General features: G+C 40.9%; 1 protein-coding gene across 6 annotated transcripts in view; it reads left to right on the top strand.

Moving 5' to 3' along the window:
* Positions 1-22,974, top strand: part of PTBP3 (polypyrimidine tract binding protein 3) — an 83,470-nt gene that overhangs the window by 55,198 nt on the left and 5,298 nt on the right. For all 6 annotated transcript variants that reach the window (XM_074994676.1, XM_074994674.1, XM_074994678.1 and 3 more), the window contains 9 exons: positions 357-503; positions 1,380-1,544; positions 3,136-3,246; positions 6,118-6,292; positions 15,175-15,252; positions 16,014-16,153; positions 19,950-19,983; positions 20,760-20,852; positions 21,719-21,935. In XM_074994676.1, coding sequence (XP_074850777.1) covers positions 357-503; positions 1,380-1,544; positions 3,136-3,246; positions 6,118-6,292; positions 15,175-15,252; positions 16,014-16,153; positions 19,950-19,983; positions 20,760-20,852; positions 21,719-21,935 — 1,160 coding nt within the window. The remainder of the gene's footprint in view (positions 1-356; positions 504-1,379; positions 1,545-3,135; positions 3,247-6,117; positions 6,293-15,174; positions 15,253-16,013; positions 16,154-19,949; positions 19,984-20,759; positions 20,853-21,718; positions 21,936-22,974) is intronic.

Here is a 22,974-nt window from a genome sequence, read left to right on the forward strand (position 1 = left end):
GCACCCACGAGGATACTCACCTCGAAGAACCATCATTACTGCAAGAGGGACGTAACTCCCTCTTCTGTTGGGTGGTGAGAACATACCATGCATCATATGTTAAGTGTCTCTTTGGAAACATGATCTGGTTGTAGGCTCTTTACCTGTAATATAAATTAAAAAAAGAAACTCGATAACTGCAAATCTCAAATGTTTTGAAAAAATAAATTGTGAATTATATTTGTTGCTAAATGCTGAGGAAATATGTCTGTACTTTTAGTTTACATGAATTTTTCAGGTAAGGTGAATTTTGTACATAAATGATTCTTCAGTCTGTTATGCAAACAATAAAATGTAATATTGCTGTTGATTTTTAGGCTTTCTTGGAAATGGCTTCTGAAGAAGCTGCTGTTACTATGGTGAACTACTACACTCCAGTTACACCTCACCTCCGCAGTCAGCCTGTTTATATTCAGTATTCCAATCACAGAGAACTTAAGACTGACAATCTGCCTAATCAGGCTGTAAGTATAATACTTGCATTTTAAAAAGTGAATACAATAGTACTTTATTTACATTAGTGAACATTAACAAACTGCTTTCTGATCATATAAAATGAGTTGTCAGAGTTGATAGGATATTTCTTCATTCAATCACATTTTAGTCAAGTCAGCTTTTCTAAAAGGGAATTATGTCTGTGACTGAGTCAACAAGTACCTGGGCAAGAATAACCTGATGGTTATAGTGTACTTGGACTTTCAGAAAGTTTTTGACAACATACCTCACCAAATGCTCTTAAGCAAACTAAACAATTGTGGGATAAGAGGGAAGATTATTGCATGGATCAGTAATTAGGTAAAATATAGGAAACAAAACATAGGAATATATGTTCAGTGCTCATAATCAAGAGAGAACAACAAGAAGTCCTGTGGCACCTTATAGACAAACAGGTGTTTTGGAGCATAAGCTTTCATGGGCAAAGACCCGCTTCATCAGGGTCAAGAATTTGTTCCAGAACCAGTGCTGGTTAGCATAGTAATAAATTATCTGAAAAAAGACAGGAGCACTGACATGGCTAAATTTTCAAATGATCAAAAAAAAAAAAACTCGATCATTAAGTTCAGATTTCACTTTGAAAAGTAACAAAGGGATCAGTGTGCAAACGAATAGTGGCATCTGAATTAACTATTACCAATTCAGGAAAAGATCTTTCAGTCTTTGTGGATAGTCCGCGGAAAATATCCATTCAGTGTACAGAAAGTTAGGAATCATTAAGAAAGGGATAAGTAACAAAATAAAAAAATGCCATTATAGAAATCATTGATAAGCAGCATTATGATATATTTTATTTGCATGAGAATAGTTTGTGTCAGTTAGCATGTGTCTTTCTCCTTTTTCAGAGAACCCAAGCTGCATTGCAAGCAGTGAATGCTGTGCAGTCTGGAACCCTAGCCCTTACAGGTGCTCCTGCTACTGAGGGTGGTCTCCTTCCAGGTCAAAGTTCTGTTCTGCGAATTATTGTTGAAAATCTTTTCTACCCTGTCACTTTGGAAGTGCTATATCAGGTAATGAGGTGTGGGGACAAAGAAGAGAAAAATGACTGTTAAATATTACCTTGAGTGTTAGTGTCAGTCTAATAATTGTCTAAAAATTTTACGTTTAACTTGTGTGAGAATAACCACTTCAAGATGAACTGTGGTCATTTTGTCTACCACATGTTTGAATGGATTTAATTAAAATGACCAATTAGTTATTTTTGTTGTTACTAGTGATTCCCATTCTTTGGGTGCTTAGGAAAGATTCTCTGTTACACAGCCTGTAGAATTCATCAAGATTTGCACTTCTTCGAGTTGTCCTCAGAGACAGATTTATGAATCCCTGATCTCAACGGGTTTGTGAAACTCCACTTTTTTCAAATGTTTGCTCATGTCCATTCCATTTTAGGGGTGTGTGTGTGCCATGTGTACTGGTTTTGTTAGTTTTTCCCTCAGTGGTATCTGTAGGGACCCAAGTCAGGCATCCTCTGTAGTGGTGTGGGTTAGACGGGGACTGTGGCCTCCTCATCCCTCAGTTCATTCTTAACCACCCCCACCCCCTGTGATGGTGCTGGAACATCTGCTTGCCTTAGCAAGCTTTGCTTTCTCAAATGTGACAGTATGTCAGTTCTTTTGCTCCCAGTCTGCACAGCAGCACCACTTTCAAAGCATGAGGCATGAATCACCGGGGTACTGTTGCTTATCCACTGAACGTCACCACCAGTCACTAGAGTTGCAGTATGAAGAGCCATTATCCCAATGGGGGTCCCCAGTGGAGGTTTGCAGACAGGGCGCAGGTTCACATCTCTTTATGTCTTCACTCAGAAGGCCAGAGATGATACTGGCTTTGGCAGAGCTGTGTTGCCAGTTAACACATCCATGAACTCATAGCTGCCTCTATTGCTACTGCTTGGGGATCGCCTACTCGGGAATGGACATCAGCAAGCACTCAAAACAAAACACAACAAAAAACCACCCTTCTATAACTGTTATTCTTCAAGACATCTTGCTCATGTCCATTCCAGAGGTGGGGGGTGGGGTGGGGAGCTTGCCATCCTTTTATCCCAATGCTTACGTTGCACCCCTCCAGAGGGTGCCAGAGGCAGTTCCCCTAAAGATGTCCCTAAGGGAAAATCTTTGAACGCATGCATGCGTGAACACACACACACTCACAGACATAGATCTACAATGGAGTGGACGTAAGCAGTGTATCCTAAAGAACAACAGTTACAGAAGGTAACTGTCTTTTTTTCAAACTAAAACTCCCATGCGTTCCATCTTCTGTGGAGACCTAGGACTAAGGCCCTGTCTCTTTATGCCAGTTCTGAGCAAGATTTGTGGCATGTGGCTTGCTAGTTCTCTTGTTATTGGAGAGGACTAGCTAACTTTTGATATTTTATTTATTATTATTTTGGCAGGCAGGGTGGAAGCTGCATGGCTAGTAGAAACTATATTTTCTGAACGATCCTCCAAAACATGGAGTATTAATGGAACTGAGAATTATTTTGTTTGGTGCTGAAATAATATTTTTCAAGAATAATTTTATATCAAGAGATAAAATTGGGTATTAAAGCTGAATTTTTGATACAGTTTTAAAAGTCCCAATTATTCTTGGTTTTAGATTTTCTCCAAGTTTGGAACTGTCTTGAAGATTATCACCTTCACAAAAAACAATCAGTTTCAGGCCTTGCTTCAGTATGCTGATCCAATGAATGCACATTATGCCAAAATGGTAAGTGTAAAGGAACTTTTTGCTTGCTGTGTCAGGTTTAAACAAGAAGACAAAGATATGCTTACTAAAGGCATATAGAGTTTCTCCAAAAAAATTTAAACATTTGCAATACCTGGAAGGTAATGTGCTATTTCACAGCCTGTATTTGTAAGAACAAACCATGTCAGACCAAACTGATAGCTTTCTTCAGTAGGGTAAAATGCCTTGTGGGTAAGGGGAAGTGATAGATGTAGTGTACATAGACTTTAGTAAAGCATGTGATACAGCCTCTCATGACCTTTTTATAAATAAACTAAGGAAATACAAGTTAGATAGGGCTACTGTTAAGTGGGTGGCATATCTGATTGGATAATCATTCCCAGAGAGTAGTTATCAATGATTCATAGTGAAGCTGGAAGGGCAAAACGAGGGCTACTGCAGGGATCACTACTGGGGCCAGTTTTGTTCAATATCACCAACTGTTGAGAAAATTGCATAGAGAGTAAGCTTGTGAACTTTGCAGACAATACTAAGCTGAAAGGGTTGCAAGTACTTTGGAGGATAGGGTTATAATTAAAAATTATCTGGACAAACTAGTGAAATAGTTTGAGATAAATGGATGAAATTCAGTAAGGACAAATAGAAAGTGTGTTTTCCTTAGGAATCAGTTGCATGCTTACAAAATTGGAAATGATTGTTTATGCAGAAAAGGACCTTCCTTATTTGTAGGTAACACCAGCATATTAATGAGTAAAAAGAGAAGGAACAATTGGGAAAGCATATTTAGTTTCTGTATATATCTTGTTGAGTTTACTGAAAAATGTTTGGTACATTATTTGCTACTTTTGATGATGATCACAAAAAGATTAACATTTAAATCAATTTGTATTTGCAGGAGGGTCCTCGTTATAAATTGCTACTATAAGTTATTTTTCATGTAAGTTAAGTCAGGAAAGCAGATTCTTTGCAAATTGCACAGATCCACACTTATGTTGTTTAGGGGCCAAGGGACCAAAAGCCAGAAACATAGCAGAGCTCTGTGGTGGCCAGGTGGCAGGCATTGTAGTGCAGCGGCCCTGGAAGTGAGCCCTGAGGTCATGGTGGACTGGTGGGGAGCCGTGGGGAGCCAGGAGGAGTTGGCGGGGGCTGGCAGATAGCCAGGTGAGCTGGTGGGGATCTGCGGGGACAGACTGGGAGCTAACAGGAAGCTGCAGAGAGCCAGCAAGGCACTGCCAGGGACAGGCAGGGAGCCGCGGGGACAGGCGGGGAGCCACAAGGACAGGTGGAGAGGTGGCAGGCAGCCGGCGGGGAGCTGTTGGGGACCTGGCTTATCTTTTTCTATTTATTAATATATTCTATTTATTCCTATTCTATTTCTATTATTTTTTCTGGGTTATAGGTACGTTATATGTACCACACGTGTGTGAACTGTATGTGTTGGGAATGTATCTCAAGCTAATTACGTTATTTCTTAGGGATATTAATTTCCCTTCATATGCTGAGTAGTAACAGAGAAGGAGCTGTGTTACTCTATATAGTATCAAAACAAAAAACCAGTCAAGTAGCACTTCAAAGACTAACAAAATAATTTATTAGGTGAGCTTTCATGGGACAGACCCACTTCTTCAGACCATAGCCGTACCAGAATATTGGGACCTCTTACTCACTTTAAGACCTCTTTGGCTGGGTGGAATGGTCACACATTGAATGAGAGTCTGATCTGAGAGACTGATGATTAACTGGTAGCCATTTTGTAGTAATGTTTCTGCTTTCTTCATTTAACTTGTAAATGATTAAGGGTGCGTCTACACTTACATTCCTCTGTTGAAAGAGGTATTCAAATGAGGCAAATTGTAAATGCAAACGAGGTATAAATTTGTGTATTTGAAACCTCATTTGCATATTCTAATTTTGAAAGAAGAAAGCCAGTGTAGACGCCGCTCTTTTTGAAGAAAACCCATCTTCGAAAGAATCCTTCTTCCTTTATTCTTCTTTTGAACTAGAATATGCAAATGAGGTCAAATATGCAAATTTATACATCATTTCCGTTTTCAATTTACCTCCTTTGCAGACCTCTCTCGTAAGAGGAATGCAAATGTAGACGCACCTTATGAGTGAAAGAAGTTTTCAATACCAAGAGAATGTTCTATTTGAGGCTAAGTTGGCTGACTGGTAAAAATGTTTGCTACAGATTTGTGGATCATTATTCCTATATACATATCACAAAATCTGAAGTTGTAACTGTTAGTCTGTGGGAAATGTGTTGCCTATGGTTGGTTTTTTTTAAAAACCTTTTGTTTTTTATGATGAAGTGGTATGAGAGTATCCAGGTGTGCTTGTGCAGAAAAGATTTTGATGATACTTCAAAATAGCATTATCAAGACAAATTTGGAAGACAAAATTCAGTTAATACATCCTTTCTGGGTGCAGTGGAGGTAGTTCTATAATGAGTAACTAATTTATTGCTCTTGAGCCACTTTCTAGAAATTCCTATTGTTTGTTGTTCCAGAAAGCCCAAAATGAGTACCACTGCCACTATTTATTTTATAGTACAGTTTAAATAGGGAAGATTTCCAAGGCTTAAGAGCGTGAGCCTTTGGCTTCCTTTAAGGAGACCAGGCTCTGTAGCAATGGACTATGCAAGGTCTCATTCCCTGTGGCTTGGCACAGAGAGATGTAACATATGATGAACCACTAGGTTACACTAATATTTTGGAAGGTAAAGCTGTTTGGCTAAGGCTTAGGGTGCGGCAGTGGTCAGTCTGGAATGAGTCATCAACTTCTGAAAGGTTGCTGAAATTGTGGATTTTCAATACAAATTTGTAAGAAAAGTGATGTGTGACCAGATAACATGGTTTGCCTTTTTAAACTTTACAACCACTTTTTCTATAGGCTCTGGATGGCCAGAATATCTACAATGCATGCTGCACTCTGCGCATTGATTTCTCCAAGTTAACAAGCCTTAATGTAAAATACAACAATGACAAAAGCAGAGACTTCACTCGCCTTGACCTTCCTTCTGGTGATGGCCAGCCTTCCCTTGACCCCACCGTGACTGCTGCTTTTGGTAAGGAAACTCCTCTTCTGGGTAAATATAATGGACCAACTAACTCTGCTTTAATGTTGTGCTGCCCTTTGGGAATGGCCACCCTTGTTTTCCAAGGTTCCTAAAGGAGAGTCCAAAGTACTCAGAGCCATTAAAGTATGTGTATATTCATCATCATCATCATCATCAATGAATATGCAGCGCCTCATTAGCGTAATGGTGGCCACGGTGATTCGAAAGTGTGGCTTTTCGAATCATGTGCCGCCTGTGGAGATGGGACCTTCCAAAAAGACCCTCCCACCGCCCCAGTTTTTGAAAGCCCTTCTTCGATCACCAGGTAGGAAGAATGGCTTTCGAAAACTTGGGGGTGCTTTTGAAAGGTCCTGTCTCCACGGGCGGCGCATGATTAGAAAAGCCACACTTTCGAATTGCCCCGGCCCCCGTTATTCTAATGAGTCACTGCATATTCATTGCAGCGCCTCATTAGCATCTTTCAAACCTGCTCAGTTAACATGCCCATTTCGAAAGGAAGGGGCACGTGTAGACCCAGCCTTTGAGTGTTACAGTTCTGGTAAGTTGACTCAGGTTTTACTAAGTTGCCTAAAACAGTTACAGGGAAAGAATGATTATGGTACAGCAGATATAGTAAAGACTTGGATATGATGCAGAGTTTACATTACACATTTGCGTGCTGTGGCTAGTGTATGCAGCATCTACTTACCTTGCCAGGTCCTGTCTAAATTAGCAAATAATTCTCCACCAGTGCAGCAAAAGGGTGGAACTGATTGTAGATAGTGGTAAAGATGCCATAATCCTGCCATCTAATCCTCAGGGTTAAGATGTCCACAATCATAAGAAGCCTAACCACCTCGGGCAGTAAAAAGTTTTAAAAAATCACATTTCTAGCATCTGGCACAGAGAACTTGATTGGACAAGAGTGATGAGAATTAGATGTGCATATGAAATGTAATAGTTGAGATGTTCTTGTCTTTGGGAGACAATATGTTTCAGGTTAGTCTCTATCTGCAAGTCTGAACTGGAGAACTAGGGGTTCGTTGTTTCCAACAGGAGTAGAAGTATGAGTGCAGATAGGGCTCTAGGGTCAGAGGTTAAGATGACATGATAGTGAAGAAGCTGGAATGCTGGGCTTTCAATTTAGTTATAACCAGTAGAAGCTACAATGATGGAGAATGCAGCTAAAGCAAACAACAGGCTTTGGATATTGGAGCCTTTTAAAGTAATTACTAAAACTCACAGCTGTATTTAAAACCATTTAAATGTTAAAATATTTTTGTAAATATTTAAAAACTTCGCATGCATTTTGGAATAATTTTGATTTGAAAAAGCTTTTTCCCATAAGGCATAATAGATTTTCTGAGTTTGCTTAAAATCTTCAGTCAGCGACAAGCAGAGGATTTTGTAGGGATGCTAAAATTCCTGATTGTCCTGTATTAGCTGTAATCTATTCTCACATGTCTGTGTGGTATCGGTGTTCAACATGCAAATCCCATCTGGCAAAATAAAAGCCCTTTGTCATTGCTTCTTCAGTAATGAATGATGATAGAAACTAGAACTGTGAATAAATGATTAGTATCCATATTGTTTAAACTTGTCAGTATAATACATCAGTGAGTGTTTTACAAGTGTAAAATGTGCTGTGATTAATGCTTGGAATTGTTTGTATAAGGGATACTTTGTGACTACAGATAAGAGAGGTATCAAGGTGCCAAAATCATTTGTCAGAGCAAAGGTGTCTGCTTCTGTTATTAATGTTGCAGTTCCAACAGTATTGATATACCAGCTAATATCCAGGTTATTTTAGAAAATGTATCTGATTCATTGTATCATTTTTGACTTTAAGTATTAAAATATGAGCATACCAGGATCATGTTATTGTTATTACATATGTTATTTATTGATACATTTACATGTTGTGTAGATAAGCCCCTTCATTTAAACAGATTAAAAAAATCCTAGATTTTACAAAAAGTATTACTATTTTGAGAGATGTGGATACTCCACACTAGGTGTCTGTATGCTCCTGTGCTGTTGATCAGTGTCTTTCAGAGCACTGTCCCTGGGGCTGTGCCCTCAGTGGCTCACTGTCATACATGTATCCCTGCCCCTTCCTTCTTTCCCATCCCTGGCCAGAAAGAGAGAGCTCTGCCGTATTCTTCAGAGTTTTTCTATTAATTTTTTCTCTTGCTGTTAGATAAGTACTTGTCCTCCCCTATTCTTTAGATAGTACATCCACTTTTTTGTCTTTAAGTGTTTTTTCGTCTCTCCTTCCCTCTCATAGTTAGCCATTACAATCCCTGGCTCTCCAGATTTTAAACATTGTAATTCATGCAATTATGATGGGTAGTCACAATGCATGTGTTGCCATGGGGAAGCCCAAATTCCCCAAAAATGCCCACATTGCTCCAGGCTCAAAGTACGAGCTCATGGGGACATGGGTACACACCTAAAATTGATTTTCCTTGGAAATCTTCATCCTGCCTCAGACCTGGGTCCCGACTGAGTTGGAACAAAGCAGTCTCTTAAAGGCAAAAGGTCTTCCCAAAAAAGCACCTCATCAGCGCTGCAAAAAGTCATGCCAGCAAAATGGCACTGTCAGACCACCTTGGTGAAGAGCCCATCACCAGCGCCATGCCTCAGTACTTGTGACACTCTGTGAGTCAATGGCATCTCCAGCACTGCCCAGAAATCCAGTTCACAGTAATCCCATGCTGATGCAACACACTTCAAGTTGTCGGCCACATACATTACAGCACCGCCTGGCACTGAAACTGCTGCACTGGCAGCAAAGGCACTGATGCTGGCATTGACCATTCCATTGGTGCTGACTTTCAACACTATCATGGCACTGCATTCATCATTGCTATCATGGGCACCGATAGAGCCGACGGTATCACAGTCTGCTCCACCAGAACCTCCTATGGCACTGTCTACCCCTGCACCGCAATTCATTCACCACAGAGATCTTTTAGTGTCCTCTAATTTTAACAACCCCTTCGTCAACATCGACTTTTCTCCATCAACAGCAGCACTGCTTCAAAACCTCTCTCCTGCTAAATTCACCAGCGAAGATGAGGATGTCGAAGTGACTTCAGACCTCCGGGAGTCAGAGATTTGTGCCCAGGGTATAGACACCCCTGGATTCTATCCCCAATGCTATACCCACCACAGTGGCAATATTGGAATTCATGGGCTCCTCATCGTGAACACCGGTCACATAAACACCACTTTGCTCCTTAAGAGTCATCCTCATTCCTCTGTAGCCAAACAGGCAGAAACAGATGACGTTCCACCTCAGCCAACCCCCGCAGACACATCACCAGACACTGACTGTTCTTCTCCAGACACAGCAATCATGCTACTCCCTGGCCCCACGCAGATAACGTCACCTCTTCCAAGAACTTAATTGGGTGGCAATGGACCCCAGCATCACCTTGGAGGAGGTACCTGAGAAAGAGGCCCCAAAGGCCTTATGGATGAGGCAGTGGCTTTCTAAGCCAGGAATTGTGGGTTCAAGTCCCACCTGAGGTGAAGGCTGTTCTCATTACAAACTTATGGATACATTGTGAACCGAACTTCTTCTAAACCCCCTCTACCTATCAACACCTCAGTCATGGATCCAGCTGGGAATATTTGGGAAAGGCTGGCCATGGTACCACCCTACATGTAAGTGAGCGGACAGAAAGCATTATGTTCTTCCCCAAGGATCTGAATTCCTCTTAATTCATTCCATTCCAAATTCTCTCATTGACGCTGCTCACCAGAGTAATAAACAATTTTGATCAACATGATCAGATTGTGTTAGTTACCACCTGGACCTTCTTGGCCACAACGTGTACACATCATCCATGCTTCAATTTTATGTAGCTTACCACACTGCACTTCTTGATAAATACAACCATAGGAACTATTTAAAATTTAATGATTTTATTAATGACATTCTGAGTGCCAAAAAACCCCAACAATTTAAAGCGGTTATAGCTGAGGGTCCCACAAACTCTCAAATGGCCTTAAAAGTTGCTCTTGATGCTACAGGCCCAACTGCAAGATCAGCTGCCATGGTATTTATGAGGTGAGCGGCCTTCCCACATAAAATCCAATCAACAGTGGAAGAGCTCCCCTTAGAAAGAGAGAAGATATTCTCAGCAAATACCAACAATGTCCTACACGCGGTGAAGGACTCCAGAGCCAGAATCCTTTCTCTGCAATTCATATACCTGCAACTAGAAGAACACAGGACAGATACTGCCCCTTATTCAAGGCCAAGATTCCTACCATACCCACAATACAACCAGAGACAAGTCCACCAACAGTACCAATGCAACAGAAGCAGGTCCCAAAGTCACTGTTCTCCTTCAGATAATATGTACCAAACCTCTCTGCCTAATGAGCAAATTTTAAGGGCATTGTCAAGGGATTGGAAAACCGTTCATGCTCTCCAACATCACCATTGGTCAGAATGGCATATCAACAAAGCCATTAATTACATTTTCCAACAATGTGGTCACCTTTCAATAGACCTTTTTTGCGACCTACAACAACAAAATGCAAAACTTCCTGTTCCAGAGTGGGAATAGACAAAGGTCTCTCAGAGATGGTTTTTCTCATCAAATGGAATTCTGGCCTTCCCTGCACATTTCCACTAAGCCCCTTGCTCAACAGAGTAGGGCAAAAAATGAGAGCGCTCACATGATACTTATAGCTTCTTCATGGCTCAGACAACCCCAGTTCCTGCTTCTCACCAGATAGTCAGTCTCCCAGCCACTCACTCTGCTGCCCATCCCCACCGTCCAGTACAAAACAAGACTGCGGTTACAACATCCCCACCTCAAAGGCTGGCATGTCAGTGGTTCTCAGCTCAAGATCTAGAATGCTCAGAGGACGTCCAACAGGTACTACTTCACGGCAGAGCCTAGACCATTTTTAAAACATACATGCAAAAACCGAAGAGATTTTTCCCATTGATGCACCTCACCCAACCATTCTAGACTCTCTTCTACCTCTGAAACAGTCAGGCCTCTCTGAGTTCCGTTACAGTGCATGTTGCAGCCACAACAGCGTTGCATAGCAGATTAGATGACAGATCCTCGCTTGCGCACCCAAAGACCAAGAGATTTTTAAAAGGTCTCCAAGAGTTCTACCCTGATGTCAGACCACCTCTGTACCCATATGATCTCCACCTAGTGCTGAATGCCCCTTACTCGCCAGCCTTTTGAACTAGTGGCTACTTGTTCCCTTCTGCATCTTTCCATGAAGACCATGTTTATTGTTTCCATTACAACTGCTTGGTGGGTTGGAGAAGTCGCTGCATGTATGGCTGGGCTGCCGTATACTATTTTTTGAAGGATAAGGTCGTGTTACAAACTCACCTAAAGTTCCCACCAAAGATGTGATCCTCTTTCCTTATATACCAAACCGTTCAACTTTCTGTGTTTTTCCCAAAGTCACATGCTAACACCTTCAAGGCAACTGTGTGCATCTAGATGCTTGAAGAAAACTTTCCTTTTGCCTCTAAAGAACTGAACCATTCAGATCCTCACCCCGGTTGTCTTATGCATAGCAGACAGTGAAAAGGGAGAGCCATCTCCTCAGATTTTTGCACTGGATTTCGGACCTTACTCGACTCTGCTATGCCTCTGACACTAATTCCCCCACCAACATAAGTGTGTGTTCCTCCAGAGCTGCAGCAGCTTCCATAGCCTCTTATAAGGTCCCAACGTCTGACGTGTGCACCTGCCCACTTAGTTCTCTGACCAGTCTTCTGCTAGATACTATAGCCTCACACAAGGACCACTCTGACCTTAAATGAACTAAGCTGTTCTATCCACTGCTTTTCTTCCAGATCTGAAGTCCTGCTTCCTTAAATGTACATACTGCTTTACAGTCACGTACTGTGGATGAACGATGGGGACGTGACTCAAAGAAGAGGTTACTCATCTTGTGCAATAACTGATGCTCTTCAAGATGAGTGTCCCTGTGGGTGCTCCATGACCCTCCCTTCCTCCCCTCTACTTTGAACTTCCCTGCCTACCTCTCTCTCCAAATTAGAGTGTGACTGAAAAGGGGGATGTGGGGGGCAGGGCACATGTGCATGACAGCAAGCCAGCAAGGGTGTGCTGTGCACACATCATGCCTGCACAGTCCCAGGGCCAGTGCTCTGGAAGACTCTGATCAGCAGCACAGGGGCACACCAACACCCACTGTGGAGCACCCAGAGAGACGCTCATCTCAAAGTGCATCAGTTACAGCGCAAGCTGAGTATCCACCTCTTATTTAACCACCATCACTTCATTAGGCTAAATCTCCCCCGCAGCAACTTCGAAGCATGAAACTTTGAAGCGCTGGCTTGCGTGTAGCCATGGGTCAGTTGTGGGTACTTCAAAGTGCCTGCGCTACTTCAAAGTCTTTTTAGTCCAAAATTTCGAGGTGTAAAGGGACTTCGAAGTAGCATGGGCACTTCAGAGTACCTGCGGCTGAACTGGAGCTAAACACAAGCTGGCGCTTCGAAGTTGCTGTGGGGGGAGGTTTAGCCTAATGAAGTGCTGCATATGCACCACAGAACTTCATTAGTAAATTCCCAACACCCTAATTACCATGCCCTTCTGAATCTGGGGCTAGACTGGACGTAGCCTATGAGACTGATACGAATGTCTGTGTATACGCAGAGATGCCTGTTGACATAAGGCTGTGTATTCATCTAAAAGATAAGCATGAGAAACAAGCATGCAAGCTCTGAAGTGCATGCACATCTGGGCTACGTCTACACGTGCAGCCAACATCGAAATAGTCTATTTCGATGAATAACGTCTACACGTCCTCCAGGGCCGGCAACGTCGATGTTCAACTTCGACGTTGCTCAGCCCAACATCGAAATAGGCGCAGCGAGGGAACGTCTACACGTCAAAGTAGCACACATCGAAATAGGGATGCCAGGCACAGCTGCAGACAGGGTCACAGGGCGGACTCAACAGCAAGCCGCTCCCTTAAAGGGCCCCTCCCAGACACAGTTGCACTAAACAACACAAGATACACAGAGCCGACAACTGGTTGCAGACCCTGTGCCTGCAGCATAGATCTCCAGCTGCCGCAGAAGCAGCCAGAAGCCCTGGGCTAAGGGCTGCTGCCCACGGTGACCATAGAGCCCCGCAGGGGCTGGAGAGAGAGCATCTCTCAACCCCCCAGCTGATGGCCGCCATGGAGGACCCGGCAATTTCGACGTTGCGGGACGCGGATCGTCTACACGGTCCCTACTTCGACGTTGAACGTCGAAGTAGGGCGCTATTCCTATCTCCTCATGAGGTTAGCGACTTCGACATCTCGCCGCCTAACGTCGAAGTTAACTTCGAAATAGCTCCCGACGCGTGTAGATGCGACGGGCGCTATTTCGAAGTTGGTGCCGCTACTTCGAAGTAGCGTGCACGTGTAGACGCAGCTCTGAAGAAACTGATGAACCACATACTCATTTCAAGATGTTAGCAGATAAAGGTTTAAAGATCTGACACATTCAAGTGGAAAGAAAATAAACCTGCACCACAATACATTTCAGAACAGAAGGGAGTATTTAAATTTTTAAAAAACAAAACAAAATTGAATGTAAATAGTTATAGACTAATAATATTGAGTCTACAAGAGTAAACTATTTATTCAAATGAAAAGTTTTATTTGTAGGTTAGAATTATATTGTTTTTCTAAACTCAGATGGCATTTGTTTTGAATTTATTTTAGTTGTGCATGAGGCATTGAATGTCATTCATTAAAGCATTAATCCACTGAATATTTCTCCCCATTCTTCTGTCCACCAAAATAAACATGGATGTTTACCCTGAAACAGTTTTTTCCAAAGATTTTCACCATTTTTTTTGGTTAGGGGTAATTAACATCAATAAATTCCCAGGGAAATTTAAATAATTGAACAAAAATGATGGGCCGTATGTGCAGACTACATCTCTCTGAAGTGGTGGATTAAAATGTGGATGTGTATAAATAGGCAAGCCCAATTTAATATTTCATTTTAAAAAGGGGGAGGGATTGTGTATGCATGCTTGGGTGGTTTTTAAATTAGATTTAAAAGAAAAGAAAATAAGTTAAGTAAGCAATCTTTATTATAGCTCAGCTCTGACACACACATACATACATCCCTGCCCCCGTGCATTTGAGCCAGTGGGGCTCACGCTTTAGCTTTTTTGTCCTCCTGCCCAGAATGAAAAGGCTTGCATGGGTTCAGGCTTTGCTTTCCCATCCTGGGGTTGTGTAATAATTTTTGTTGTCATAGGGTCAGGGGAATTGGGGGAAGGAGGTGGCGGGGCATCATCACAGTGCAATGAAGTTTGAGCTCTTCCATGCTATGGTGTTTGAACTTAGATGGACACTGCTTTACCCCTCTGCTTTTTCTGCCTCATAACTCTCTAGAAGAGTAACCTTTGCCCCAGACTAGTTGATGAAGAGCTGGGAAGGCTGATGCAGAGAAAAAGATATAAAATTCTAAAGATGTTTTAAAAAAAAAAAAAAAAAAGAAAAGAAAAGAAAAGTTCAACTAGAGAGTTCATTGAATAGGGGCCTGGTGTGAGAAGGTAGAATCTAGTCACTGCTTACTGAAAAATGCTTGCATAATAAACATCTTCTGAAATATTTAGTGTTCACCGTATCTTGAGATTTTTGTTGTAGACAAACCAGTGTAAATTCTGATTGCATCTTTTAGCCTTGTAAATACAATGGTTTCCTTAATTATCATCTTTGGTTGCTGAATCTGAGTTCTGTGAAATACAGCAAAACCTTTGGGTGAGCATTCTTCTGAAATTTCAGTGACATGAAACATCTCTCTGATAGTCTTTCTACTTGCTAAGTATATTTAAAATAGATTTTAATTGGATATGTCTGAATTCTAGGCACCACAGGAATAATCTCTTCGCCATATGCAGGGGCTGCTGGATTTGCCCCAGCTATTGGTTTTCCTCAAGCTGCAGGTAACTTTTCTTTTTTTTTTTTTTTTTTTTTTCCTTTGGTCTGGTTAATCAGAAGACTGACTTTAATTGTTGAAATTCAGCTATTTAAACAGAATGATAATGTAGCAATATTAGGATATATTTGTTTATAAAGAGCAGTGTAGCTATTGTTGGTTTCCGCTAAGAAATTAAACATAGCAAAAAGGGATGCTTAAAAGAGACAAAACTGTAGATGACAGTAATTCTAAAAAATTAAGTTTACTCTGGCACTTTTGCCACTCAACTTTTTATTTGTAAAATATGCTTACAACTTTATTACTCAATATCTACTTGCAATGTTACTGGCACTTAATTTTGAGATTTGTATTTTGGAGTGACTCTCATGAAAAGTGTAAAATCCAAAAGTCTACAGTTAAAAATCAAGCTCAACTAAACACTCGTTTGATCCTCAGAATCGCTCACTTACCCATGGGTCCCCCTTCTTCTCCCATCCCACTGATCTAGCCCTGTTTTTGCCTGACAGGATTATGTGACAGAAGAGACTAAACCAAGAAAATGTGGGTGGATTTCTATTGGATTTGGATGTATTGTCCCAGGGAAGGAGCTAGGAGCCATTGGTCTATATTGTTAATGGTCTTTTAGGAGAACCAACTAAAATATATCTTGAGAGCATTTTATTATTGAACTTATTTTTATATAAATCAGTATCACATAATTTGAATTGGTTTTTAGCCTTTTGTTTTCCACTTCTTTTGGGGTTTATATTAAGTGTTATTTTTCAGGTCTTTCAGTCCCAGCTGTTCCTGGAGCACTTGGTCCTCTCACAATTACCACCTCTGCAATGACTGGACGGATGGCTATTCCCGGAGTTACTGGTGTTCCAGGAAATTCTGTTTTGCTTGTCAGCAATCTCAATCCTGATGTAAGCGGTGATGGGGGTGGGGGAGTCGAACCATACAAGTAGTTGATAGTTAGATGTTAGCATAGAATGCATATTAAAATATGTCCTAAAGTCTAAATTGGACAGAGGAGAGAAGATAAACTTTTTTTTACCTTGTTCGTGTCAAAAAGGGCACAGCAACCATAGTGCTCACTGTAAGGAATTTGCAATATCAGCAAACATCAGATCCACAATCTAGCTTCGGAGACCCTTATAAGAGCACAGTCATCCTCATTAGAAACAAGTATAATGTTGAGGTATAACAATGGACATACCATTGGACTTTCTAATTGGAAGAAACAACGTCTTGAGAGGCTGCAGCTCTTCTAGTCAGTAGACCTCTAAAGTGAAGAGCATATACATCTAGATACTGTCAAATGCACTGAAAGAAAAAGTCAAAATATTTTAAAAGACAGGCAGCTGTCAATTAATGAAAATAGGTGTGGTCTCTTTAGGTAGGGAGGAGCCTCTTGGTGCCACTCCCACCCTTAGAGAGGATTCTCCACAAAAGAGATGGGTGGGAGATGATGAGATAGTAAGGTGACCCTTCGAAACTCTAACAGGTTCTTTTCAAGCTTTGTCATTTTTCTCTGTGGAAAAAAAATTGCAGGTGGTTTAGAGTCCAACAGTAACATACAGGCTTATGAGTGCCCTTTGACATACATTTTTAGAAAACACTTTTTGAAATGAATTGATACATGCTACCCTGTAAAATCATTGTGTGTTTATAAATATGCCTACCTTGTAATTATTGTTTACTTCGGTACATTTGTAAAATTACTAGACAACCAAAATGTTATTTAAATATACGGAGATATGCATCTCATAGAGCTGGAAGGGACGTGGGAGCTTAAGTTCAGTCCCCTGCCCTGTTGGCAGGACCAAGCACCATCCCCCCCTCCCAGCCCCTCCCTATTTTTTTTTTTTTTTTAAATTAATCTGTTTACCTCAGATCCCTAAATGGCCACCTGAAGGACTGCATTCATGACCCTGGGTTTAGCGGGCCAGTGCTCAAACCACTGAACTCTCCTTCCCCAGTCACAGCTATATGACTTCAGTATTTGTTTTATATAGCAAATGTGAATGTGCCATGGGCAGAATTTCTCACTACCTTTCCTCAGGTTTTCTTGAAACTTAGCTAAAATATGTATGAGGAAGAGGCGTCTGATATTATTTACAAGTTTCTTCACTGAGTCTTAATTTTGATAGTGTTTGTGGCTGTTCAGAGTTACTTTGTCACAGATATGTAAAATAGCTGCTTGCTATTTCATACAGGTCTTTCAGGTTCCCATAACTTACTGTACCTCTAGAATTCTCTAATGGATGTCACTGAAATATAAGCACTCTATTTCACATTTCCAGTATTTCAAAATCTTCATTTGCAAAGTTCTGATTGTATGCATGTAATACCTGAAATGACACAATGATGCAATTGTGAAAAAAGCAAAGAAAAATCAGTATATATTATCTTCCTAACCTCTTGCTAGTTACTTTCTTAGCTTGAAAGTAAATGTTGTCACAGTTAAAAAGTTTAAAAAACAAAAAAACAAAACCAAAGAAACAAAAAAAAAGAACCACACAACCACCTTTTATGCTGTAGTGTCCAGAATAAACTTTTCCTACGGCCTTGTGGGCTGGCCGGCGTCTGGCTTATTACAAATATTGGCTTCACAGTTGGGATAATCTTATTCTTCGAAAAGATCAGTCTACCGTACAAGGCCAGATAAAATTCTCACTCCCAGGATCTTTACAGAGGAGCTTAAGAGCTTTTTGGGTACAAAAGGGACCAGGTTATGAAAGCTAGCTTTCTTTTTCTCTCTTGCCTCTAAAATTTATGTATAATTTAGTTCTGTGCTAATTCTCCTTGCATACGTAAGCCACAGAAGTTATCACATCCGTTATATACAACCCCAGTAAGTTGGAACAGGGAATAAAGGAGATAGGTTTTAAGGTTATCTTTCTAACTTTTTCAAACAAATGTTGGGTTGTACCCTGGTTACTGTAGTAGAAGGCTGGGAGTGCCTCCTGCTGGTGACTAAAGATGACACTCTCATTCCTAAGTAAGCATATACTACTAAACCACATGCATATGTGAAACATAGATCAAATGTATTTGTGGCACTGCTGTTTTGTTAGCTACTCACTGCAATTCTAAAAAACTAATGCAAAGAACATTGAATGCATGCTACAGTGTAAGCTAACCAGATGATGCCAAGCCTTTGGACAGGGAATCCAATACTGGGAATGCTGGACATGTGCTAGTTGTAGAGTACCCCTGTTAGTGACTTTGATGTAAGGGTACAGTTCTGCTTCCATAGCTACTGTGTTTGGGATGCATGCTTCTTGTAGTTTCACGTGTATGATTCAGCTTCCTCTGCTTCCTGCATTTAGCTCTTAGCCATGCTGTTGAGCCTGCAATACAAGCTCCATCATGATACCTGAATTCAGGAACCTCGCCTTGCCCTCTCACACTACATAGCTATTTATTTTTAGTGACAAATGGCAAGCCTGTATGGCTGAAATTGGAGCTTGCTTCAAGATAAGCTGAAGGAAAAGGCCTTAGTTTCCTTGGGCAGTCTGTTGTTACACTGTATCTTAAACTGGCAGATGTGGAATGTGTTTTGTCTTCTGATTTAAAAATAAGTTTATTCTTTTAAAATTTAGAGAAATAGTTTTGTTTTGGTCTCCCTCAGTTTTGTACATGAGCCTTGTTTTTATAATTAGGCATCATTTATAAATTAACACCATTTTATAATAGTAATAGACATAATTTACTAGATATTTTGTTTTGAATGGACTTTGTAGACTCTTGGTATAAAATATCTCACTAGAAAGCTGTAATTTTTGAGGATAGCATTAGGTTGAGATGGGGAATAGTTGAGAGAAAGCAAATGGGTAGCCCAAATAATTTTGCAGCTGTCTTCTTTCTGGTCTATAGGAAATAATGCTTAGAATTGTGTCCTTAAGGCTTGTTTCTCTAGATTCTAATTCAACAAACCATCCCTATTAAGAAAACACTGAAGCTCTACGACCCTGGGGGTTTGGGGGTGTGCATGGGAGAGCAAAGCCAACCCACAAGGTTTTGTGGGTGGATGCGGGGGACTGTACCCTGAGCCCTGCTCGCTACGGCTAAAACTTGAGTCATGCTGCTCACAGCAGAATCCTTTGGGCTGTGGTCCCAGGCAGTGGGGCTTGGTCTTTGGCTTCAGCCTTGGGCCCCTCTAAGTCTTAACCCCAGCTCTGGCAACCCTATTAAAAACAGGGTCACGACCCACTCTGAGGTCCTAGCCTACAATTTGGTAACAGCTTCTCTATAGAAGGTAAGTTCTTACTATATCATATGAAGAAGAATGCAGCATATTAGGGTTGTGAACTTCTGCAAATTTTATGTCTGTTGCAAACATTTTGCACGTGCTTAGAAAATGCATGTTAAAAGAAGCCTAATGCTGCATCCTTTGGGGGTGAACAGATGAAGTTATTGGGTCAAAATATGAAAAGAATTAGTCTTTTTTTTTTTTAAATAAACATCATGCTTTTACCAGTTTAAAGTAGTAGTTACTGACCAAAATAGTTGACTATAATTACTTACTGCATGGTGAATAGTCTCAGAGGTGTTAGTCTTTAGCTTCAAAAGTAATAAGCAGTGCTGTAGCACCTTGCAGAGTAACAGATTTATTGGGTCATGAGCTTTCATGGGTAAGGTCTACTTCTTTAGAGTTCTTAAAATCCATGGATGGCATGATCCTAAAATTTGTTTTTTGTTTTGTCATTTATACAGGCTATCACACCCCATGGACTTTTTATCCTGTTTGGTAAGGTTTTTATTGTCTCTATTTTTACAGGATATTTTTGAAATGTACTCTTGAGAAACTGTAGCATCAGTGTTGTTCATCTAAAAAACTGATTTAATTAATATTTCATTTTTGTTCCTTATCCAGAGAAACATAGTTACCTGTCACATCAAATCACTTTACGTATGAGTCAGACTTGCATGTTTTCAAACAGGAGATATCAAAAGAACATGCTGGGTTTAAGATGACAATAACTTGGATCAGTAGGAGAACAAAAGAGAAAAAACTTTCAGAGCAGGAAGGCCCAGCCTAGATATGATGCCTTAGTAGGTTCTGAATATATGTTCCCTTTCATTTTTGCCTCCCCTTGTTATATGTCACCATAGTGTTGGGGAGAGAGGCAGCACTAGAAGAAATAAATTGGTGGGTTCATGCATGCACAGATTCTTGTTCATTTTTTATTGGTGTCTTGGGTCTGTTCTATATGTTGTCCTAAGACCCTGCCTTAATATTGTTGTCAGATTTGGCCACTAAAATAACTGTCCATGGGGTTAGTACTGAAAGAGATGCCACACAGTTCCTAGTTTCTTCAGAAAAATGCCTGCAGCGACATAACTTTGAAAGCTCTTCATCCAAAGATCCTTGCCAAACTGTTTTAAACTGATTGATTTTTTTTCTCCATTTTTGCTGTTGAACTTCAGTGACACAAGTTTGACACATGACTGTTTTGCACTGTAGATAATCAAATGCTTCAGGCAAGTTAATACACTGAAAGTACCTTTTCTCAATGTCCACAGGGGTGTATGGTGATGTACATCGAGTGAAGATCATGTTTAACAAAAAAGAAAATGCTTTAGTTCAGATGGCGGATGCAACCCAGGCTCAACTAGGTACTAATAAGCACATTTTCATTGGCGTGTTTGTTGTGCTGATACCTGCAGTTTCCATTTCAACAATTAATTTCACAATTGATTAGATTTTCAGAAGAGCTATAGGGGTTTGCCACTCCTCAATGTGCTATTCAGAATTACTATTCAATTATTGCTTTATACATTGTAAATGGCTACAGATCAAAACTTTTTTCAGTAAATTATTCTGTTACTTCAGGCAATTCAGATAACTTACAAGGGAAAAAATTAAAATAGTAGTAAAACCCACTAGCAAAATCCAACCTCCTGTTAGTACAAAATGAGTTTAAAACTTTGCTTGCTCAGGATTTTGCCAAAGTAATAAGAGTAAAGCATTATCTGAAATATCGGTTGACAACTATGAGTTGTAGGCATTAATAATTTTAGTGTATGCACTCTATCACAGTGATTGGCACAGGAATATCAAACACGTAATTTAGTGCGTTACTGAGCTGTTTGTCCTAAAGTATGAAGTAAATCTCTTTTGGGTGAGATGAACTTATTTAGACACAAGACTCCTAAAGATTTTGAAAGCATTTTCCTTTATTTTAATTATTCAAATATTCAATCAAAATAAACAGAACTAAAAAATAAAAAGACTTAGAAATTTTTGTTGTTAAATTTAGAGGTTGTATTACATCCCTTATGGTTATGTTTAGAATGCTAACATTGTGCTGTCAAAGATGGAAGCTTTGCTTAATGATAATAGCAATTACTATTACATTTGAATGTGATGTCCAGTTGAATAAACTGGTAAACGTGAAGTTTTAGTCATTCAAACAGGACAGGGATTTTTTTTCTCAGTTTGTTTTTCTGTTCAGATAGTACTTTTCACATTTGTGTTCTAGCAATGAGTCACTTAAATGGGCAGAGACTTTATGGAAAGGTGCTCCGTGCCACTCTTTCAAAGCATCAGACTGTTCAGCTTCCTCGTGAGGGACAAGAGGACCAAGGTCTGACTAAGGACTATAGCAATAGCCCTTTACATCGCTTCAAGAAGCCTGGCTCTAAGAATTTCCAAAATATTTTCCCTCCATCTGCTACTCTGCATCTCTCCAACATTCCGTAAGTATCCACATATGTGCAACTTGGTTTGCAAAGAAACTTGTCAAAAATGAGGCTCTTCTTAAAACATCTGTAGTTTGGCACACGTCTAAATATTTTTCTTTGCCTTTTTCAATTTGCTAACATTTAGTGATTCTTTCCTGTTGGTCAAAAACCATAATAATGGGTTTCCATGTCTGTATTCTTTTTTAACTAGAGAATTAGCAGTGTATTCATTTGCAAACATAACTCTCAGTGACCACGTCCTGAGACAGTTATTGTGTTGCACCTTAAAGAGACAAACTGAGTTTTTAAAAGACAAAGTTCTTATACAGCTTGTGCCTTCCTGGTCTGGCACCCTCAGGATGTGATCGCTCTGGAACCAGGGAATTTACTGGACCAGGGATGTAAGTACCAACAACAATAGACAGTTTGGGATTGACCATGTTGGGTACACAGGGGGTGAAGGTGGTGGAAGGAAGGAAGGTACTCAGGAGAAGCAGGGTGGCTGCAGAAACCTGTGGGTGGGGACCAGAAGTGCAGCCCCACGGGAATGCACGAAGTCCTGTGGCCATTGGGCTGTGTTCCTGGCTGTGGGGCTTCACAACTGTCTGCCTCTCTTTTCTCTCTTCCCCTCACCTCGCCCCTGCTTCAGCTTTTCCTCCTTGAATGCAGCTGATGAGTTACTTGGGAGGTTGCTGTGCAGGGGGACTCCTCAGCTTTTCCCTGTGAGTGCTCCAACCCAGGAACACTGATGGGGGATGCAGGACCACAGATGTTGTTGAACTAAAGTGCATATTTTAGTGTTCCAACCCGTTGTGTTCCCAGCAGTGACTATGTGGATACAGCCCATTTCTCTGTTTGTCTGCGGCACGGATTTTTTTGCACATCCTACCCCTCATTACACAGGGCTCAGATGGCTCGGGCTGGCAGGTGGGCAGCTGGCCCCAGCAGCGTGGGGCTTGGGTGGCTGGCTCTGCCAGTGTGGGGCTTAGGTGGGTGGCTGGTGGTTGAGTGGCTGGCCCTAGCAGCAGGGAGGAGGCTCGGGTGGGCAGCTCTG

This window comes from Carettochelys insculpta, chromosome 5 (assembly GCF_033958435.1).
Source record: "Carettochelys insculpta isolate YL-2023 chromosome 5, ASM3395843v1, whole genome shotgun sequence".
NCBI classification, from domain to species: Eukaryota; Metazoa; Chordata; order Testudines; family Carettochelyidae; genus Carettochelys; species Carettochelys insculpta.